This window comes from Talpa europaea, assembly GCF_964194135.1.
Source record: "Talpa europaea genome assembly, chromosome: 7".
NCBI classification, from domain to species: Eukaryota; Metazoa; Chordata; class Mammalia; order Eulipotyphla; family Talpidae; genus Talpa; species Talpa europaea.
In genome coordinates this window covers 69850202-69873041 of record NC_140074.1, presented here as the reverse complement: position 1 = coordinate 69873041, position 22840 = coordinate 69850202, and the positions used below count along the sequence as shown (strand labels likewise).

The window sequence follows — 22840 nt, the reverse complement described above, 5'->3', positions numbered from 1 at the left end:
CTGGACTCTGGTTGAGAACAAGAGGCTGGGGATAGTTCTTTGTGAGCATACACCAACAGCGAACAGCTTTTTTGAGACACCGGTCTGAGCTCAATGATGCCCCTTGCAGGTGACGGCAGAGGCAGGTGCAAAGGCTGGGTCTTCTCAAAGATCTATGGGGGTCTTGGAGTAACGGAGGTCTGGTGAACCCCATGGCAGTCATGGGATTCATACTTCTCTCTCTTTGGAGACCAGCTGCTAAATGCTTCCTCTTCAAAGTTGGTCTGATGACCCCTTCTCTCTTCAAAGGCTGCCTGCTTACTGACTCAGGCTAGCTCTTGCTTTGCCTTGTATCTTCTTTAGGGTCCCCTACCCTACAAGCCTGATTGGACAATTTTTAATCTTAAGCTCCTGATGGGACCATTTACCACCAATTAGCTTGCTTTCTGTTTTCACTCCAAAATTAATTAAAGGTTGAGTCACAGCTGGAGTGCTTGAACCTAATTGGTCCATTTAGCTCAAACCTGATTGGTCCATTTAGCTCGACTCTGATAGTCTATTTAGTGTGATCCTGATTGGTCCATTTAGGAAACTGCTCCAGATACAAAGGGGAAAAGCCCACCCCTTGCCCACACTGACCTTCACAGAATTCATGGTAGTCTTGGGGTGGAAGGCTCTGGTTTCAAGGTGTGTTTGAGTCCTAAAGGTAATAAAGGATCACTGGGATTGAGGGGATTGGGGAAAGAAGGTTGCTGACCTCTTGGTTTATAGAGATGTTTGTTTGCTTGAAGCTAAGTGTGCCAATTACTCTCCGAGCTGGGATTTCACAGAAAGGATTTTTTTTTTTTTTTTTTTTTTTTTTTTAGTGAGCCAGTACCCACATTATCTGAGTTTCAAATCAAGGAGGGTGGCTTTTGAATGCACAGACAGTAAGGTTGGGGTCATTATTGCAGAAAAGCACACTCCACGTTAGGAACTCTGAAGCTGTTGAGGGTTTGGATTTCCATCTCCCGCTGAAATTAACGGACCGAGCCCGGGTGTCGCCCTCAACAAAGATGGCACATTCCCTGGCCTCGGCCTGAGTGCCCTCATAAAAAATGGCACCACGCTTCTCATTCTTTAATCTTGCTGGTCCAGGGCAGATGCTCTGCCCTTAGTTAAGATGGCGCCCGCGCGCGATTCCCTGCCGGGTCTCTTGCCCAGTCTTTTCGGCTTCGCCGCGCGCGCCTTGGTGACCCCGCCTCGATTCCGTAGGAAGAAGCGCCGGGAAAGATGGCGGCGGCTGTGGTTTGAATTCCAGCGGCGCCGCCTGAGTCCGAACAAGAGCAGGGTTGGAGGGGGCGGGGACTTGGCGATCCGGGTGGGTCGCGACAGCTGGGGAACCACTGGCGCCGCGGACACAGACACTAACGCCACCATCTCCTTTATGTCCACGATGGACTCGGTGTTGGAAGAGGACGTCACCCTCCCGGGAACTCTCAGCTGCAGGTGCGGCCCGGGACTTGGGGTTCGCGGTAACCGGCCCGGGATTCCCGCTAATGCGGGGTTCCCGCCACCGGAGACTTGGGGTTTGCTCTTGAGGATTTGAGGAGTTCCAGAGAGCAGTGTGTCGGGTGGGTTTGGGGGTGGTTGTCTCTGGGGACCCATCTGCAGATACTGAGTGTGGAAATCCGTGGGTTCCAATCTGCACTACACCCAATTCTAGTATTCCTGGACATATTTTGAAGAGTGTGTGCGGGGCAGGCAGGGGGGTCTTCTGAAAGAGCGCAACTAGGGGTCCTTTTGGAGTGTGCCATTGGTGGGGACTGGGCGAGGGTTTAGGGACCTTGAGGGCATTTGATGGTTCATTCTGCTTTGGGAGTTTCTTTCATTACGGAGAGTGTAATTGGTCTGTCCAGACTGTACTTGTGTGTTCACATAGTGGCCACCAATACTCTGGCAATCAAGTGCTATATGGTTCAGAACCTTGGCTGGAGTTGAGCAGAATTGGCTTCAAATCCAGCCCTTTAAACTAACTGTGTGACCTTGGTAAAGAGTCTTAACCTGCCATTCCCATTTGTAGCATGGGGCTAAGCACTAATCCACCCAGCAGAGTTGGGGTGAGTATTAAAAGTGGATCTGCTTACCCAGCAATTTGTTTGGCAGATATAGTGGGTGGCATGTAATCTGTGCTTAAAAATGATTGTGTTTCATCATCATCTCCAACCACCACCATCTTCAGTACAAATTGGGGAGTAGCGACTGAGTGAAGCCTCCCAAGGAACCTGTCCCAAGAGGTGGTGGGGTCCACATTGCTCATGGGGCTAGATGCTTCTCCAGGTAAGAAGGCTGGCAGAGCCCTCCTGGCGTACTCTAGGGCAGGGGCCCATGGCTGCCCTGGCTTCTTGGTTGGAGAGTGGGTAGAGGACTTGAGGAGAACCCTGACTAGGAATCTAGGGTTTTTTCTGCTCTGCTCAAGATAAGATGCTTTTTTTGGTCCACAGACTAATTGGAAAGGTGACCATGTTATTTATTATGCAATCTGGTGTGCTTTTCAGAGTGAAATGGGCACAATTAATATTTATGCCTCGACAGCAGGCATAACCAGGTCCTACCTTTGTCAAACTTGGACAAATGGTTACCCTGTTTATTGAGAACCTAGTAATTACGGGGCACAGAGAAGGCTCTTTGCAGTTCCATCCTACTTGGGTCCTTTGATAGTTTGTCATCACTGTGAACTTTAATTGACTACCACTGCTCCAAGATTTCGGGGTGTGACTTTTCCCCTGGATTGCCCTAATTTCCTTCACACCTCTATTAGTCCTTTAATACTATAGCTTTAAGGCCACTTTTAGATGTCAATCTGATCGACACAGTTGCTGCATGTGGAGCAAAGCTTCTATTGCTGTTAAGGCACAGCGCATTATTAATTCTGAGGCAGCTTTTCTCATCTCAATGCCAGTTTGCTAGTCACTTAGGCATTGGGACCCAGATTTAGCTGGATTTCAATTCCAATCCTGCCTCTTCACGGTCCTGTGACCTTGGCATCTCTTGCCTTCTGTTAGCTTCACTTTCCATCCTCTGTAAAATGGGAATGTCTAAAAGGGTTTAACCCAGTTTCTGACCCAGGGTAGCAACCCAACAGATCAGCAGATATTCTCCTGTCCCCCTCTGCCTGCCTTTGTGGGACCCACATGTGCATTCATGCTGGTAACTGATCTCTTAAACTGCTCCTGACCCTCCCTGGCTTCTCACCACCCTTCGGGCGAAGTTCTTTAATATGGCTTCCCAGGTGCTTCAGGATCTGGCTCTGTCTACCTCACTGGCCTCCTGTGGCCTCCCTCTCCCTCATCCTGAACCTCCACAGCCCTTCACTCTGTGTCGGCTTCTAAACTCTTTATGGTGAATGGCCTGGCCCTGTTTTTACTGCCGTGCTTGAGCACTTGCCCTGCCTGCTCCCGGGGCTGCCCTTCCAAATTAACTTAAGGGCTGTTATTTTTCAGGTCTTAGTGGTAAGCCCCTCCTCTCCCCACTTGGGTCTTATGTACTCTTCTAGCCAACCCCACCCATCACGGACCTTTTCGCAGCCCCTACTTACCGGAGGGAGTTTCACTGACTAGCACTGTCTGATACAGTGCATTGTGAGCCTTCTATGCCATTTCAGATTTTCTGGTAGCCACATTAAAAAGTAAAAGGAAGCAGGTGAAATTGATTTTAATAATATGTATTTTAAACACAGTATTTCCATATTTTACCTTGTGCTGAATAATTCCCAAGCCTTTGTTTTAAAGACTAAACTGGAGTCTAGTTTGTCCTGAGACTTTTGTGTCATTCTCTCCGAACCTGGGGGTGCCCCAAGGAGCTGTAGCCCTGTGAGATTTAGACCCAGCACCCAGCTCCAGGGATCTCACTGCATAAGCCCTTTATTATGTCCTGCCTGTAGTGTCCAAAGAGCCTGGCCTTTATACTCAGGATGGCTGGGTCTGAATCCTGCTTCAGCAGTTTCTAGCTGTGTTGCTTACACAATTCATTTAACCCTTTTGAGCCTCAGTTTCTCTTAAAGAGTGGCTGTGTGGATAAAGCAGGCTTGCGTGTAGAAAGTGCCTGGCACCTGCCAGGAAGTTCATTTAGTGTTGGCTATTTTTGTGATAATATTACCATGTTGCACTGTTTCCAGGACAAAGTGCTCTGTGCTCACAGCCCTGGGTCCATCCCTTTGCTTTCATGCCCAGGCATCAGCTTCACCCCAATGGTGTATTTTGAGGAGCATAAGCTCAGTGAGTCCAGGGAACAAATGCATCTGGCTTGCTCCCCACTGTGTATTGAGCACTGAGAACCATGTCTAGTGCACAGTAGAGACTCAATAGATACTTGTTGAACTAATCAATTTTGCTCAATCTCTGAAAACTCCCCCATGTTTCGTAGTGAAATGCAGTTTGAAAAAGAACACACGAGGACTGTCAAGTGGTACAGTCTTTCTCAAACACCATTTGGCATGATCTGTTAACATTTAAAATGTGGCTGTGTGTATGTTAACAGCTTTACTGAAATATCACATGCCATTAAGTTTACCCATTTAGCATAGACTATCTGAGGATTTTTCAGTATATTTACAGAGTTGTGCAACCTTCAGTATAATCTCATCTTAGAACATTTGCATCATCCAAGAAAGAAACCCTGTGCCTGTTAGCAGTCACTCCCTGTCTTGGTTTAAGCAGCTGTAATGAAAGTGCCTTAGGTGATTTGTAGACAACAGAAACTTCTTTCTCACAGTTCCAAGAGTGGAAATCCCAGACTCAGGTGCCAGCATGGTTGGGTTCTGGTGAGGACTTCTGGCTGCAGACTGCCAGCTTCTCACTGGAGCCCACATGGTGGAGAGCAGGGAGGAAGCCAACTCTGGTGGCTCTTGTAAGGCCACTAAACCCACGTGCAGGTCTTTGCTCTCATGACCTCCAATTAATGTAATCCTAATTATCTCCTAAAGGCCTCACCTCTTATTGCCATCACATAGGCAGGGAAGGATTTCAAAAAATGGATTTTGGGGTGAGACACAGCATTCAGTCCATAACATTCCCCATTCCTCATCCCTCCTCCAACTCAGTCCCAGAAACCACTTTTTGCCTATCGATTTGCCTGCTCTGAACTTTGTATGTAAACAGGATGGTACACTATGTGTTTTGTGCAGTTCTTATGTTGTAGCATGTATCTGTACATCAGTGCGTCCTTCCCACATGTGCCATATGTTTATTCACTCATTGGTTGGTAACATTATAAATATTGTTGCTGTGACCATTCATTTGTGTCCAGGTTTCTGTGTGGATTGTGTGGGAACTCTGTTTAACATTTGAAGACTTGCCCACCTCCATCCCGAGGGGGCTGCACCTTTTCACACCCTCGCCAGCAGTGTAGGGGCATCTGTCTCTCTGACTAACACTCCATGCCTATTTGCCTCCTGCTGTTCTTGCAGGCCTGGCTCAGTATCTCATTGTGGGGTTGACAGCATTTTAATTATTGACAATGTTGAACCTGCTCTCTTGTGCTTATTAGCCATAGTGTGTGTTTTGTCCATAAAAAAACAGGAATGTTTTAACCCAGCAATTTCACTTTTTGTTATCTGTCCTATAGAAATCCTCACGCATGTACATGAGGACACCTCTAGAAGACATCCATACAGCCTTATTTGTAAAAGGAGCAACTTGGAAAACACTGAATCCCACCAGGGGGTTGGGTATATACACAGCCTTCCAAAAGTGTCTTTCAGACTGTGACCCCCTTGGCTGCTCATGAAGTTCTATACAGTAGGTTGCCACCAGAATTAAAGCAAAAATGGAATAGAACAGCCTAGAAAACATTTCAAGAATTAAGGGTATTATATTTCCTTCTGTGATGGTGGACAGTAAAGTTTAAAAAATGCCACTATAGACTGCTTTGTAGGAGTCCAAAGCATTGCAGTAAATCTATCAGGACTGCTGAAAAACATCTTCAGGACATATTAAGAGAAGGTGCCATAGGATGATACAATTTAATTGCATTTGTTTTAATTTGAAGCCACAAGTGAAACTATTCTCTGTGTATGTACAGTTGACGTTGAACAACACGCCTTTGAACTGCCCAGTCCACTTGTTCTCAGGTTTTCTTGTAAATAGATCATGTAAACTGGCAGGATTCATATAGTTCAATACAATAAATGTATTTTTTTCTTACGATTTTCTTAATAACATTTTCTATTCTCTGCATACTACAAGACTATACTTTATATTTCACATATAAGATATGTGTTAATTCACCATGTTGTCCTTGAGGCTTCCTGTCAACAACAGGAAATTAGTACTAATTTGTAAGTTTTTTGGGGGGTAGTCAGCAGTTACATGTGGATTTTCAACTGCAAGGGATTGGAGGCCCCTACCCTCTGCATTGTTCAAGGGCCAGTTATAAATGCGTAGAGAAAGGTCTGGAAGGATACTTGTCTTGCTGACAACAGTGGTTATTTCTTAGTAGGGAACTAGGATGACAGTGAGGAGCAGTCAAGGAGAGCTTTAGGTGTACCTGCATTTTTTGTATTTACATATTTCTTCTCTAATTAAGAATAAATAATATAGACTGAAAAACTTGTTGAAAGATAGTCAGAATGGCGAGTGCTCGTGTGATTGTTTCTGAGTGTGCTGTCCGGGCCTATCGTGCCTCTGGGAGCACTTCACTGCTGAAGAGCTTCTACCTGGGTCGGTCTTGAGGTGTGTGAATAGACCATAGTTGCCACTGTAAATAGGCCCAGAAACCTGTGACTCCTTTTGGATGGAGGGACAGCGAGACAAGATAAGGTGGTGAAGCTCAGGGGAGCGTTGGTTCCTTACTCCACAGAAGTCTGCAGCAGCCTCCAGGGGGCTGAGGAAGGTACTAGGGATGCCGGGAGGTATAGTATAGAGTTTGAAATCAGGTCAGTTTGGGTTTTTCAGCTTTTTAATTTTTCTGGGTGTCTCTTTCCTTTTTTAAAAAATGGCAGCATTTAAAAACTGCCCCCTATCACAGAAGGGCAGTGATGAAGGTTAGATGGGAGGCTCCTGTCCTGTCCAGTCCCATCCAGAGCTTGGAGGCCTGCCGCCCTCAGTGTGGGTTTGTTGTGATTATACTGTGTGTGTGTGTGTGTGTGTGTGTGTATGTATTTTTTTTTTTTTGTAATTTAGAGCACATTTCCTTAAGTTTTCTCCTTAAGTGTTTTTTTTTTTTTTTATAACAGACACATTTTATAATATCATTCACTTGACATTGGAATTTTACGACATCCAGTTTTTTGCTTGGTCCTGATCTTGAAGGTCCAGTCCAACTCCAAGGCCGGTTATAAGAATGGATTTGGATTTAGAGGTATAGAAAGAGCAACTGCTGAGAAGTCAAGCGGAGCTTCCATCAACTCCTAGCTCCCCTTTATGGAATACTCAGAGTATGCCAGGTTCCTTGCTGGGCACGTAGTATCTTGTTTAACTGACAATTACTTTATGAAGTAGCTGCTATTCCCCTTTTATAAATGAAGAAAGCAAGATTTAGAGAGTTGTGTAGCAGAACTTAGAATAGAATCCAGGGTAGGGTCTTTTATGTCAGACCACACTTCCTGTTTCTTATTTAGCTCTGTCAGTGTCTCCAGATCCTTGTTGGACCTGTTTTTGTAATTAAACCTGGAAAACTTCTCTAGTAGTCAATTCTTAATTTTTGTTTGACATTCTTTTTATTTATTAAGTTGTATTACTTTTATTGAGGTAATAATGGTTACAACACTGAGTGGGAAGTGTGGGGATTCACACTTCTTCAGATTTATGTTACCACACTCACCACTGAAACACCCAAAAACCTCCACTGTAGTTCACTCATAATCCTCCCCCGAATGCTCTCCTACCCTTCCCTTCCTCCTCCGCTTGCTTCATTCCTTCAGATTTCTAGGGTTTACTTTGGTTTAGATTTGTCTGTTCCTTTGTTTAGTTTCTCTGCATTACACATTTGAATGATAACATCTGATATTTGTCTTTCTCCTTGTGACTTACTTCACTTAGCATTATCCCCTCCAGTTCCATCCATGTTGTTATTTGACATTCTTGACGCATCTGAATTGGTGCCTGATTTTCAGAAGCTTAATTTTTATGACAGATAAAGTAATGATAATAATGATAGAAACAACAATAGCACCATTTATTGAGCACTTACTATATGCTGAGTTTTTATGTGCACTCACTATATGCTATGTGTTTATTAATTCATTTGATCTTACAGGTCCTTCTGTAGCAGAAGCTATCTTCATGTAAGCAAGTAAGATTCAGAAACATAAGCAGCTCGTATTTGGCACAGTGGTCTGCACCTGGCCTATCTTTGGCACATAGAGCACTTGATGTATGAATGAATGAATAAATGAATGAATGAATGATCTTGCTCAAGGTCACTCAGCTATTAGAGCTACAGCTGGAATTCAGCCCCAAAGTCTGACTTCTAGTATCCCTGCTGCTCATCTCCTAGGTGACTCAGCTGTGTCCCTTCTGGGCTGTGGCCTGGTACTTGTTGTGTGTGGCCCAGGCAGTTTAGCAGCCTGAGTTCAAATACTAACTCAGCTCTATCACTTGTGTTCTCTCCTAGTGGCCTTGTTCCCAATTTACCAGATAACCTGGATGGTGCTGGCTCCATTGCTGGTTTGGGAAATGGTGGTAAGTGCACCAAGCTGGGTATTCTCTTGAATCAGAACAAGGGAAGCAGATACTAGACTGTGGGGACTTTGTGGCTCTCATCCTGGGACTGGGCTCTGGTGACTCTGGGACCCGGATCCCATCCAGGCCTCGTGCTTATAGTAGACGTTCTGTGTTTTACGTATTGCTTTGCTCTCATAAACATGGGACTAGAGGAATCTGTCCTTTAGTTCTCATTTCATGAGTTTGGTTTCTTGCTACCTGTCTTAGGGGGACTCAGTCAGTGTTTGCTGAACTGCAGGACAGCATGATGGCACGGTATAGAATTGGTCAGCCACAGGGTCTGTTGGTCTCTGCTGCTGAGTGGCTGGCGGCCCAAGGAAGCTGCTGTCTGCACTTCAGTTGCCAAGGTCTTCCTGGCAGGCTGCTGGATTCTACTTGCCGGCGGAGGCCCAGCATTCCTACACGGGTCTGCCCTTTGGAGACAAATAGCTGGTTAGGCCACAGGAGACAGCATGGAGTAAATAAACTGTCTGTTGTGTTCCAGCTGGATTGTGAGGAGACTTTCTGTTTTGCAGTTTGGGTCTCACTAAACATTCTTCACAATTTTTGTTACTGATGAAAGGGAATGCTATCATGAGTATCTGTGGGAAGTGCTAATAACTTGCCTTGTTGAAATATTATAGAGATATTTTGACTTGTGTATTTCCCTCTTCTCCAAAGTGATAAGATACAAATAAAAGGAAGTTTTTCGAACTGACAACGGAAGTGTCACAAGGTTTATTTCTGAACACTTTAATAGTTTACCCTGAGGATTTCCTTCAGAGCATGTTAACTTTTAATATAAAACCCAAGGATCCCGGTTTCTGTTCTGCCTTCCCACAAGCAGTGAGAAGCAGCAAAATGATAGCTCTGTTCCTTCACTCAGCCCAGAGTGCACGTGCTTCCAGCGAGGCTGGGCCTGGGCGCTGGCACATAGCCTTGAGCCAGGTTCCACCAAGCCGAGGAGAGACAGGAATTACTGTGACGAATTCATGTGATGAATGTAATGAGTGAAGAAGTATAAGGTCTCCTGAGTGGGGAAAAGAGATGACCCTGGCCTGGTGGGACAAAGTGGGGCAGACAAGAGTACCACCCCCCCCCCACCACCCCCCCGAGGATTGATGTTGGAGCTGGGACTTGAATAATGAGTGGACCCTTCATAGAGACACACCCACAGGGGGCTGGGCATGGCCCACTTAAGGGAAACAAACCTTTGTGCCTTTCATCTGGCATCTGGCACTCTTCATAGGCTGCCCAGCCCAGCTCCCGGGCCCCTTTTCTGGTGGGTGATTTCTGAACACCATGCCTGCTCCAACCTCTGGGCCTCTGTGTGGGAAGTTTCTTCTTTTGCCTTCTTTTGCCTGCTGCCTGCCTGCTGCCTTGTCAGGCCCAGCTCAGAGCTCCCTGCCACCTTTGGCTTTCTCCACTTTACTTCAACTGCTTTAAAAATACCCAGAATCAGATCAGTTCTTACCTGCTTATATTCTTGCCACCGTGGTCTCTGGCCTGGGTTATCTCAGATTCTGTAACTGGTCTCCTTGGTTCTAAATGTCTTTCTCACCAAGTGACTGGTCTCAGTAAGGCCACCAGCGGGGGCCTGTGGAAACCTAAGTCCAGTCATGTTACATCTCAGCTTAGAATCCTGTGGCTCCTCGGAGCCCTGAGAAGAGCCCGCAAGGACATATCTAGTTTGTCCCCCACACCTTGTCACCTCCTCTCCCGCTGTCCCTTTTGTTTATTGCTCTCCAATCTTTTGCTCTCTTGTCTGGTTCCTCACATCCATTAGGCATGCTCTTGCCTTTTCTCTTTGATCTTTCTTGTCAGGTCTGTCCAGATATCACTTTCTCAGTGAGATCTTCTCTAATTTAACCACCTTTTTAAAATTTGCAATCCTCACCCTACCCTTTGAATTTCCTATCCTTAAGCACTTAATTTTTCTCCATAGTATTTCTGACCTGTTCACACACAATGTCATTGCCCACTTACTTTGTTTATTGTCTGTTTCCTCTTTCCAGATTATCAGCTCCATTTGTAGTTTTGTTTCCTGATGTAGCCACATCCAGAGTGGTGCCCAGCTGAGAGTAGGCCCTTAGCACGTATCTACCTACGTCAGCTGGAGAAAGCCAAAGGTGGCAGGGAGCTCTGAGCTGAGCCTAACGAGGCAGCAGGCAGGCAGCAGGCAGAGGAGGAGGCAAAAGAAGAAACTTTCCATGCAATGAATTCATTCCTTCCCAGTACATTCCCACAGCTGTTTGTTTGTATCTCTTGCCCACTAGCTTGGGAACATCTCAGGTGCGGGGTCTGTGTCTCTCTAGCCATGTCTCCCTAGCACCTAGCGTGGTGTTTGGCACAGGGTAGGGGTATGATAAATGTTTGTGGAATAAAGACTCCATGGAAAGATTTGGGTACTGACAAAGGCTATAATTACTGTACAGCGGGGATCGGCAATTTCCGACCCAGAGCCTGCTTTTGAAAATAAACTTTCATTGGAACACAGCTTCTTGATCTGTTTATAAATTAACTGGGGCTGTTTTTGTGCTGTAACACCAAAGCTGAGCAATTGTGACAGATTTTCGGCTTTGGGTATGGCCCGCAATGCCTAAAATATTTATTGTCTGATGTTTAAAGACAAAGTTTGCCAGCCCCTGCTGTCAAGTCGTTGAGACATGCTTTGTTTAATTGTGGACATAGACATGACATCCTGTTCAGCAAAATACTTTTATGACAGGCAGAAGGGAAGTCCGTATCAGGGCAGTTCTGCTTTGCTTCATGCCCAGCTCAATTTTGAGTCTACCCTCTGACAGGCATTGTTACGTTGGGGCCAGTTTAAGTAATCTGTAAATATTTGAGATGTGATGGTTTACAGCGTTCCCTAGATTTTAGTTAGTAAATCATAGCAGACTGTACCAGCAGAGTGTGCTCTGGAAGCTGTTCATCTGTTTTTCTTCTCTGGGCTCCCTTCCTTAAGAGGAGTGCTGGGCACTGCATACATGACATTTCCCTGTGTCTCTTTCATGGTTTTACAGCGCTCCCAAGCGTGTCAGAAGATACAGTGTCTCCCACCAGAGCGCGGAACATGAAGGACTTTGAAAATGTAAGTGGAGCTACCAGAGTGGCGTTTCTTGGGAAGCTTTGAAGCTGGATGATACCAGTGTTGGGAGGAACGTGGGGTCTTTGGGCTCTCTCTGTACCTACATGTGGCCTTTTTTTTTTTTTTTTTTTTTTTAAGATTTTTTTTTTTTTTTTTTTTAATAGAGGCATGTTTTTCTTTATTTGTTTGCTTGTTTGTTTGTTTTGTTTACACATGCACTGGGTATAGTCAGAAGCGCGGGAGGGTGAGAGAATTCACCAGAGCCAGAGCGGGGAGCAGAGCAGGCAGAAGGACCGAAGTACACTGCTGAGGGGAGCAGCGGGCGGCAGGAGAGGTCTGCGCGCCATGTGGGACCCTCCTCCGGTGGCCGGGGAGCAGCCGGGGATTGAACCGGCGCCGCAGTGGCCGCGGGCAGCTTCGCAACCCAGCGCTCTACCGCTGCGCCACCGGGGAGGCCCTACATGTGGCCTTTTTGTATGTAGGCCATTGGCGGCTTCTGACAGGACCAGCAGTTTCTAATTTTCATGTATTTTTGGCATCTCAAATGTGAGGATATTATATTGCATGGTTGAGGGGAGCCAACATTTTTCAAAGGGCTTTCATGTAATGTAACATTATTTATGTTTCCTATTTAATATCCTTGCTACAACTCTTTGGGGTATTTGTATCATCCTCATTTTACAGATAAGGTGTCTGAAGACTAGGAGACGACTCCCTTGTGGTCATGTGATGCTTAAGAGGCAGAGCTGGGATTTGAATCGGGCGTTTTCATGACCCCAAAGCCAGTGTTGGTTCCACCGTGTTGTGCTTTCACGCTGTGGGCTTCGTCTTTGCGGCAGCTGAGTGACACATGCGTAGCCTGTACCCAGAGCTGCGACGGATTGTCTGAGAAAGGACTGCGTGCTGATAGATGTGGCTTTGATGCTTCGTGTCTCCCAGCATTGTGTCTCTCATTTGTTAGGGGAGGGGAGCTGTTGTCAAGTAACAGGAAAATAAGGTTATTTTCCCAATTCCAATTCTCCTTAACAAGTTACCTGTTCAGCACTCTCATTTATCATGGGAAGAATTAGACCCTTCTTCATTTGTAACCAAATGAAATCCATACTCTGCAAGACACAGGAGATATTTATCAGGGAGAAGATGGAAGCCACAGGAGAAGGACGGGCTGCAATTATGTTTCTCTCTCCCCAGTTGTCTTTACAGAACGGAGCGGTGCTGTCTCTGGATTTAATTTAGAATATGAGCGGTGCTGTCTCTGGATTTAATTTAGAATACTCATTACTGCTAATAGTTATCTGCAAATCACCAGTGACCAATTGAAGAAATGACTTGTCAGATCTCTAATGGAAACAAGTAATTTCTGAGCTTTGAGTTGTTATAATTTCAACTGTACGACGCGGTCTATGCTGTGGGGTCTGGGGCCTCAAGCGAATGAGATTTGATTATTCCTCATTGTGTATAATTAAAATGTGCTCTACTATTCAATGGTTGTTCCTGTTTTATCAAAAGAGTAATAATAGTTACTGTTGATTGACCCCTCACTCCGAGCTGGGCACTGGAAGTACCACGCTCTTCATGTGCATGACTTTCATATTAAGGCAGCTATCTCTGCAAAATACAGACTGGCGATTTTTGAAGGGCACGGGTTTGAGTTTTATTTCTAGATGGAAAAAGGTAAGGGAATCTTATAATTTTGGTTTCACATTTTATTGTCTGCCTCTTGAGTTGGCAGGAGTCTCAGAACTGAACCTTTATTACATGTAGCAAGTCTGAGGTCCTGGCACGTGGCATGGCAAAGTGGTTCTCAGAGGCCATCTGTGCTGCCTGTGGACCGCGGAGCCAGACCACTGCTCGTCCACTTCTGCTGGGGGACCTTGGGCCAGTCTCTTAACTCTCTGCTTACTTGGTCTTTAAATTGGGCATTATAGTTTGTATGTCCTAGAGCTATTTTAAGGGCTAAATGAGTGCATATATATAAAACAAAGTTCATTGTGTGTGTGACCTAGGCTTCCTCTTGGTGTTACATTTATTATTGTTATTTATTCTACTCTGCCTCGTGATTCAAATTTCCCTTGCTCAGACAAGTTGATGACCTGAATGCTGTTCTTCTTGAGGGCAAGAGAGAGCCTTCTGTGCCAATATGTTCTAGGATTTATGTTTTTACTTTATGGCTTTGGTCCTTGGGCAGCTATTAGGTTTTTATGGTGTTAATATTTTTTATTGTAGCATTTTCAAGAGCAAATTCTGCAGTTGAAATTGAAATGACCACACTGTTCTCTATGACTCCCTCTCAGTCACTGAAATTTTTCATTTGGCTGAGCCAAATGCATGATCTCTATGTAGAGGTCGTCTGAACTTTCTGTGGGATGCTTATAGGAAATACTCTTGGCATGAAGGCTTTTTAAAGTCAGCATCCATATTGAAGAGTGGACTGGAATACTTTTGATTTAAAGGGGAAACTCATGCTTTTTTTCATTCTAGTCTCAGACGACAGATATCTGAACACTAGGGTCGATTACCTCAGATCTAGCAAGACACAGGCCTCCTTTGATGCTGATGGAGAGCGTTATTAATGACATCCAATGTTCATAAACACTTGTATTAAAAGGGATGGACTGAACTATAATTTATATAATCTTTCCCTGTGGATCTGTTGCAGGTTTCTTCTGAGTTTTCACTATTATGGAACTGTAGTGAATGTTCTTGTGCATGTATCTTTTTACAGTTATGTGATTATTTTTTTAGGGGAAATTCCTAGAAATGTGATTTCTGGATGTCAGAGCTTTCAAGTACAATGTGTGTGACAACATAGATACTGTAGAGTATCTGATCTGAGAACACCCAGGAGGGTATTGGAGTCAGATGAATTCCTGAGTTTCCTCATTTTACTGACCTGCCTTAGCTGCTACTGGCAGTTATCTTACATGCAGTCTTGTTTACCAGAGGTGAACTTTGGGCAGTAAAATTTCATGTTTTTTTGTGATATTTAGGTGAGTGACTGTAGGGGCAGGAATGACACAGGGCAGGTTTTCTGATCCGGCAGACTGGGTAAAGGAGGAGTCAGAGTCTTAGAGCCCTCAGTGGCTTTTGCCGGTCTTTTATTTAGATTTGCCAGGGACATGGCAGGCAGGGGTGCTGGGGGGCCGGAAGGCTGGCAGTCCTCCCAGCCCCCAGCAAATCCTCACTCCATCTGGGTTCTCTCTGGCGTTCCCTCTGCTTCTCTTCTTCTTCTATTGGCTTCCATTCGTTCTTGGCTTCTGCTGGTGTCCCCGCGACACCGCCCTTATAAAGTCAGTCTCTTAGCCCAGGTGTACCCACTTCAGGAGCCCGCCATCAGGCATGCATTCAGGACCACAGGGTTCCCTCATCTATCCTAATGGCGGGAGGGCAGAACAGCCTGATACTTTTTCCTTACCCTACAGTGACGTAACAGTTTTTGAGTGTCCTAATTGGTTCTTGTTGAAGATTAAAAAATGATGGTGTCCAGAGATCTGTTTGTTAGGAGTTTGAGTGAGAATTAGATTCTTTTTGACAATTATCCTGTGTTTACTGCTCATTCAATGCTAGGCTCTGCCAGGTGCTTTAGCTCATTTAGTTGTCACAGCAGCCCTATGAAGTAACTGAGTTTTATTCTCATTTTGTAGATGAGCTGACCGTGGCTCAAAGGTATTAATTAAATAATTTCCCTAAGATCACCCAGCTCACGAGTGGCAGCCTGGAGAATTTAGTCCATTTCTGCTGAACTCAGGGCTTCTGCCTCTCATCTAGTGGTGATCTTTGATTTTGGAAGCCCTTCTTGCACGCCACGGAAACTGATTGCGTGCTGGATACCTCTCTTCTATTTCGGTTGGGGCACGCCTGGTTGGAATTGCCCTGATTCTTTCTTTATGTTGTTGGGTTTTGTTTCACTTCCCTTTTTAATGGTGTGCTAGGCTAGGTGACGCTTAAGTCAGGGAGTGTGAGTGTGAGTGTAATGGCAGGAAGGGACACAGTGCAGGTTTTCTGATCCAGCAGACTGGATAAAGGAGGAGTCAGAGTCCTCATGGCTTTTGCAGGTTTTTATTTAGATTTACCAAGCACTTGGCAGGCAGGGGTGCTGGAGGGCCGGGAGGCTGGCAGTCCTCCCAGTCCCCAGCAAATCCTCACTCTATCTGGGCTCTCTGGCATTCTCTCTGCTTCTCTTCTTCTCTCAGCTTCTGCTTCTCTCTCAGCTTCTCTGCTCCTGCTGGTGTCCCTGTGCCGCCACCCTTAAAAGCCCAGTCTTAGCCCAAGTGAATCCCATCTACATATGCCCATACCCTATTCCAGGTGCCTGCCATTAGGCATGCATTCAGGACTGCAGGGTTCCATCATCTATCCTGATGGCGGGAGGGCAGAAAAGCCTGATACTTTTTACCTTACCCTACAGTCCACCCCCTCAGAGTTTTCTGCCATATTGTCTGTATAAGTTACATATGTTTCTCTTGGCAATAGAAAACTGCAGCCATGGCCCACAAAAACAAATAATATACATCACAATAGAACAACAAAATATGTAAAATACAACAGAACACAAATAATTGCAGGCAGGGCACCAACCTAGCGGCAAAAGACAATTATTGGCACCAGCAGATGAGCCACCAAATCTGCTGCTGAAGGCACTGCTCATATGAGGGAGGGGAACCACTCACGGCATCTACTAGAACACACCAGGAGCCCTCAGGCTTCCTGGCCTTCTCTGGCTGTAGTCTTGTCTACAAGCCACACACCGCATCCACCCCCACTCACTCTGGGATTGGCGATTCAATATTGTTGGGGTAATTGCCATCCCTCAGTGTTTCTTGCCGCGGACCAGCACAGCAGTAGACGATGAGGCCACCTCAGGGTTGAGAGAAGCGTGCAGGGTGGTCAGGGCGTCGGTGAAAGAAATGACAAACAGACACACTTCAAGAGTGAAAATCTGAGTGTAATTTTCTTTGAGTTTGTGACCAATATATATATGTTTTCCAAAGGCACAAGGACAATGAATATCAATGAAATCAGCTTGCTCATGGGCTCAGTCTATCACCATCAGGGAGGTGATCTACATAACAAGCAATGACTTTTATAGAAGAAAGAAGGAAGTTTAGAAAGACAAATAAGGGATTAAAGTTTGTAGTTCTAGAAAGACGGGTTAAGATTTTTAGCATTCTTGTAGTGGTTCCTGGTGGTTGTTATCTTTTGATAAGCTTCTGCCTTTTCAGGAAACTTCCACTGCACTTTCTCTGCTTCAGGGTGTTATGCTGTTCTCCCCCTGCTCCCTGGTTGCCCAGCCGGACCTAGGGACCGTGGCGAAAGCCATTCCTAAAGGTCGCTGCTGGGGGAGGTGCAGCAGGTATGTAGGGTTTTGCTGTTCTCCCCCTGCGCGCTGGTTGCCCAGCTGGACCTAGGGACGGTTAACCCTAAAGGTCACTGCAGGGGGAGGTGCAGCAGTTTCTGTCTGCTGTCGCTCCAATACTCAGCTTTCATAACCACCAGTGCGACACGCAGACCCCTGCACTCAGGCCAACCCACTGCACAAGCACATGGGTCGGGGATCCAAACTGCACATGCGGCCTCTCTTGGGTCCCCTCTTCGGCTTAGGCTCCACCCCAAGCCGTGTTCCCCACCCGTCCCCCAAGGATGGGTTCCTCAGCTCCTCACCCTCACTCGACAACGAGCAGGGAATCACCCACAGGTGATTTTACGAGACTCACTGGCCTTAGCTTGCTTAATGCTTAACAGCCACTCAGGGCTTCCCAAACTTAGCATCAGTACCAGCTTTTGCCTTCTCAGTTGGCTTTTCTCTTCTGCTTAGCTGCTGGGCAATACACCAGCTGCTTTTGGCCACCAAGGCCCACTGGCCACCCCCAGATTCCCATCTCTGGGGGTGTATAATCTTCCCCCAGGGTCCCAAAACAACATTAACTTGCCAAAGTTCCTCTGCCTTCTGGTGGGATTGTCAGTCCAAGTTCATCAGTCCAAGTCCATCAGCCCAAGTCCATCAGGCTTCTCCCTACATCAGCACTGGCAAACTCTGAATCGTGGTCCTCTCTTCCCCGACGATTCTGCTGCCTCAGGGGCCGTTGGCTGGTCCTCTTGGGCCGTCTCCTTCACACGAGATCTTGTTCCGTAGCTCCCGGACCTTGTCCACCTCCTGTGCCACCATGATGCCTCCAGCACCGTCACAGGCTTTTGGTCTGCTACTCCTCAGTCCCTCCAGGTCTTTGGAGGGCTCCATACCTGTCTGCATGGATCATCCTGCCGACTATGCCAATTGTAGGGGCAGTGAGGAAGCCAGAATGGCTGAGTAGCAAGCTCCTTCAGAATCTGCCCCGCTGCTGAGCTGGGGCCCCGCTCCATCTTCGGAGATCAACACCCAATAATCATGTGGGGATGTTTCCCACATGATTCCCATGCTTACTTTTGAGCATTAAGTTTCCAAGTCATATTTGGTGGGTTTTATATTGGGGGGTATTTATTCCCATGGTATGGGAAGCTGGTTTCAGTTTTTCCAACTCGTATTTTTTCCCCTTAAACTTGTGTCTCTTAACAGGAAAGTACAGATGAGAAAGAAGATTATTAGTATGTTTTAGGTTTCATGTTGTGCCGGGCATAATATTATACATTCTAATTTTTTTAATCCTAATAGTAGCCTATAAGGAAATGGACTTGACTAAGGTCATCCAGCTAGTCAGTAGTCTGGACCGTACTCATCCCCTCCTTTCGTCATTCATTTGATAGATGTTGATTGTCTTCTGTCTTGCAGGTACAGCGATAAACCTCAGGCCAGCAGCTCAGCGACAGCTAGATAATGTCCCTGCCCTCCAGAAGTAAATTGTATTCATATAATAAACCTGATAGTAAATACTGAATGTGTAAATGAAGATAAATACATGTTGTCAAAAATCCTAACAAGTAGTTCTGTGTTTGAGTGACCTGGCAGAAGTGGTCAAGGTGGGAATCTCTGGGAAAGGTAGTAGGAAGGGCCTCTCTGAGCAGTGACCTGACTTGAGATGAAAGGATGGGACTGAACCAGCTTGGCAGTTGCTGCAGGATATACCGTGAGACTCGAGTGGCAGGTGGGGGCCAGATCACATGGCATTTTGTGGCCTTGGAGGGATTCTAGAAGGAATGGGGAAAAAAAAAACAGAACAGTGGAGTATCATGAACCAGATCTCTCTGACTTAGAAACCTGTGGCCCACTCTTCGTTACACTGCTTTCCAAAAAATTCTTAAATGTGTCTACCCACCTTTCACTCAGTCATATTAATTTAGCAATGTCTCTTCTAGACAAAAAGTACAGTATAGATATGTTCCTGGTCTCTTAGAGGGTAGAAAAACAAGTGACCCTCCTGTACAAGGGAGTGTGGCAATCAGGAAAGTAGAGAGTGTGTGGGGATATCTGGAAGGGGCCCCAGCCCAGCCTTATGGTGGTAGTCAGAGAAAACTTTATGAGAGAAGCGCTCTCAAGCACTACACACATTGACACAGGCATGGCTGGGGGAGATGGTGCTGCCTGTATCTAGCATTACTCATTTTTGTTCATCTGGCCCTGTGGTGTTTATAGTGACCTTCCCAAGTCTTACTTATCTTTCTCTCATTTTTCTTAAAAGCTCCTGTACCTATAAATAGGACAAATATTCTTTCAAGTGTTGCTAAGAGTTTGTTTTTTTTTTTTTTTTGCTAAGAGTTTTGGCAGTGTATAGTGTGGGCATTCTAAACAACCTCCATAAATATTTTATTGGGAGCTTAGTGATAGCATAAGGTTTCTCTTTATTGTAAGCATCTGGCAGGGTAGACTTTTGTTTGAATGAATATTTGATGTGCAGTTTCCTTAAAACATTTGAAAGGAGGCTTTAATGAACCTACCAATTGTTTCTGGTGCTGTTCTTATTGCCACAAAATTGAACACAGAAGTTAACAAGGGGCCAAGAGCAGACAGTTTGAAATATACTTAATGTCGAGTGTGCTTATCATTTTCTCTTATTCAGAAATCAAAACATGTAAGAAGAGTATATGCCATAGCCAATTTTTTTTTTTTAGAATGCTGAAAAAAAAACTGGTGAATGTATTTATTAGGGATATATTAGCATTCAAGGATAGCTGTTGATAATTTTGCTATATTTCATTTTGTTGTTTCTAAATCAACTTTATTGAGATACAATTTATATAAAATAAAATTCCCCAATTTAAAGTGGTGGATGAGTTTTGACAAATGGATGCTGTCTTATAGCCTCTGTCAGAATCAAGAAGTTTCTTTTTTTTTTTTTAAAGATTATTTATGCATACAAGAGCTGGGGTATAGGCCAGAGGTAGGGGGTGTGTGTGTGTGAGAGGATTCACCAGAGACAGAATGGGGAACAGAACAGGCAGATTGACCAAAGTACACTGCTGAGGGGAGCAGTGGGTGAGTCAGGAGAGGTCTGCTGCGCCTGGTCGGCCTGGGGATCGAGCTCGTGCAGCAGAGGCTGTAGAAGCTTCATTGGTTGCGTCTTAACCCCTTGTGCCACCAGGGAGGCCCAAGAGGTTTCTTTTTTCCTGTATCTGTGCATATTTCTAGGTCCATGTCACCCTTGCCACAATCAGAATATGCGGTAGTTCCATAATGTGAAAATATTCTCGTATGTTGTCTCTTTGTGGTCAAACCCTCTCTTCATCCCAAACCTCTGGCAGCTAATGTTCTGTTTTTCTATCCCTATTATTTTGCTTTTTTCAGATGTCTTATAAATGGAATCAGGCACTGCAGTCTTTTGAGGCCAGCTTCTTTCCCTCTCTGTAATGCCTTTGAAATTCATTCATGTTATGTGTGCAAAGTAGCTGAGCGGTATTCCGTCCCAGGATGTACACTCCACTCACCCTTTGAATGAAGGAGGTTGGGTACTTTCCAGTTCTGGCAATTATTAATACAGCTGTAGTAAACATTCCTTTCCAGGTTTTTAGTGAGCATGGTTTTTCATTTCTCTCGAGTAAATACTTAGGGGTGAATTGCTGAGTCATGTGGTAAGTATAGCTTTTTTGTAAGAAGCGCCACAATCTTTTCCAGAATGGTTGTGCCATTTTGCATTCCTGTCAGCAAAGTATGAGAATTCTGATGGTTTCATATGCTCATCAGCATGTGGGATTGCAAATTAAATTTTTTTTTAGCCATTCTTATGGTTGTACAGTGGTATCTTATTGTAGTTTTAATTTGTATTTTCTTAATGACTAAAGTTAGTGAGAATGTTTTCTTGTGCTTATCTGTCATCTTTGTATCTTCCATAGTGAAGTTTCTTTTCAAATCTTTGGCCAGGTTTTTTTTTTTTTTTTTTAAATTGGGTTGTTTTCTTAGTTATATTTGGAGAGTTATTTGTGTACTCTAGGTACAATTCCTGTATTGGATAGTGATTTACAGATATTTTCTCTCAGTATGTGGCTTGCCCTTTTGTTCTTTTAATGTTATTTTCAATGCAAATGTTTTAACTTTTGATGATATATTAAAAATGTATTTTTTAAATGAATCATGCCTTGTTGTAGCTAAGAACTAGTACCAAAGATTTCCCTCTACATGGTTTTCTCAAAGTTAATAGTTTTACGTTTTATATTTAGAAATGTGATCTAATTTGAGTTAACTCTTATTTCAAGTGTGAGGTTTAGATCAAGGTTCATTTTTTTTTTTTTGACAAATGTACTTTTGTCAAAAATCAGTTGGTTATAATTGTATGAGTTCATTTCTGTACTGTGTTTTGTTGGATTGTTTTTCAAAATTATTTTCACTCATCTAGTCCTTTTACTGTTCCAAATAAATGCTAGAATCAACTTGTTTCTAGCTACAAAAAAGCCTGCTGTATTTTTTTTTTTTGAGATTTATTAAATCTTTAGATCAATTAGAAGAGATATGGTATCTTTATTGTGGTAAATCTTTTGATCCTTGAATTTGGTAAGCCTTTTCACTTATTTAGGTTTTCTTGATCTCACCAACATTTTGTGGTTTTAAGTATACATGTTTTATTAGATTTATACCTGGAATTTCATTTTTGGAGGTGTACTAAATGATATTTAAAATATTCAGTTTCACATGCAATTTGCAGCAACATGGATGGCGCTGGAAGGGACCATGCTCAGCGAAATAAGCCAGAAAGAAAGAGAAAAATACTGGATGGTCTCACTCATAGCAGGAATCTAGAAAACTTAAATAAGGGACCAGGAAAATGAATAATTATAAGAAAGTGAAAATCAAAATCAACAAAAAACTATGAACCAGAGACACTCTTTGGGGGGTGGGGGGCGGGGAGGGGAGGGATTGGGGTCAAAATAAGGGGATTGCAATTGTATGGGGAATATAAAAATAAAATTTATTTAAAAAAATAAAATATTCAGTTTCTAATTCTTTGTTGCTAGTATATGATTGATATTTGCAGGTTGATTTTGCTAAACTCACACATTCTAGAAACTTTTTGAAATTTTATGCAGACAATCATATCATCTTCAAGTAAGGATGGTTTTATTTCTTGTTGTCCCATCTAATGCCTTTAATTTCTTTCCCTGTGTTAGTGTACTGTTTAGGGCTTCAAATACAGTGTAGAATAGAAATTGTGAGAGGTATCCTTTTCTTATTCTTAGTGGTGGGAGAGTGACAGTCAGCTTCTCATCTTTAATTATTGCTATATTTCTTATAAATGTGTGGATTTAAAAAAAATTATTTTATATATTTTTTACATCATTTTTCATTTTTGTACAATGTAGGCATTTTCATCTTAGTTATTGTCCCCGTAAAATTCCCACCCCCCCTTGTTTTGATCCTACTTCCTCCCCCCGCTCCTGTAGTATGTTTCTGGTTTATAGTTGCCTATTGATTTTGATTTTTACTTTATTATAATTAGTCTTTTTCCCGATCCCTTATTGAGGTTTTCTAAATTCGTGCTATAATGAGACCATCCAGTATTTTTCTTTTTCTTTCTGGCTTATTTCACTGAGCATGATCCCTTCCAGTTCCATCCATGTTGGTGCAAATGGCATGAGTTTATCTTTTTTTGATTGCTGATAATATCCATTGTGTATATGTACCACATCTTCTTGATCCAATCATCTATTTTTGGGCATTTGGGTTGTT

The 22840-nt window shown here is 44.1% G+C and overlaps 1 protein-coding gene across 1 annotated transcript in view; it reads left to right on the top strand.

Annotated features, from left to right (window-relative positions):
* Window positions 1-1414: 1414 nt before the first annotated feature.
* The window catches only part of CDK5RAP2 (CDK5 regulatory subunit associated protein 2), a gene marked incomplete at both ends in the record, with an annotated part of 167128 nt that continues 145702 nt past the window's right edge, over window positions 1415-22840 (top strand). Inside the window, 3 exons of the mRNA XM_084237826.1 lie at window positions 1415-1467; window positions 8572-8639; window positions 11687-11754. Coding sequence (XP_084093952.1) covers window positions 1415-1467; window positions 8572-8639; window positions 11687-11754 — 189 coding nt within the window. The remainder of the gene's footprint in view (window positions 1468-8571; window positions 8640-11686; window positions 11755-22840) is intronic.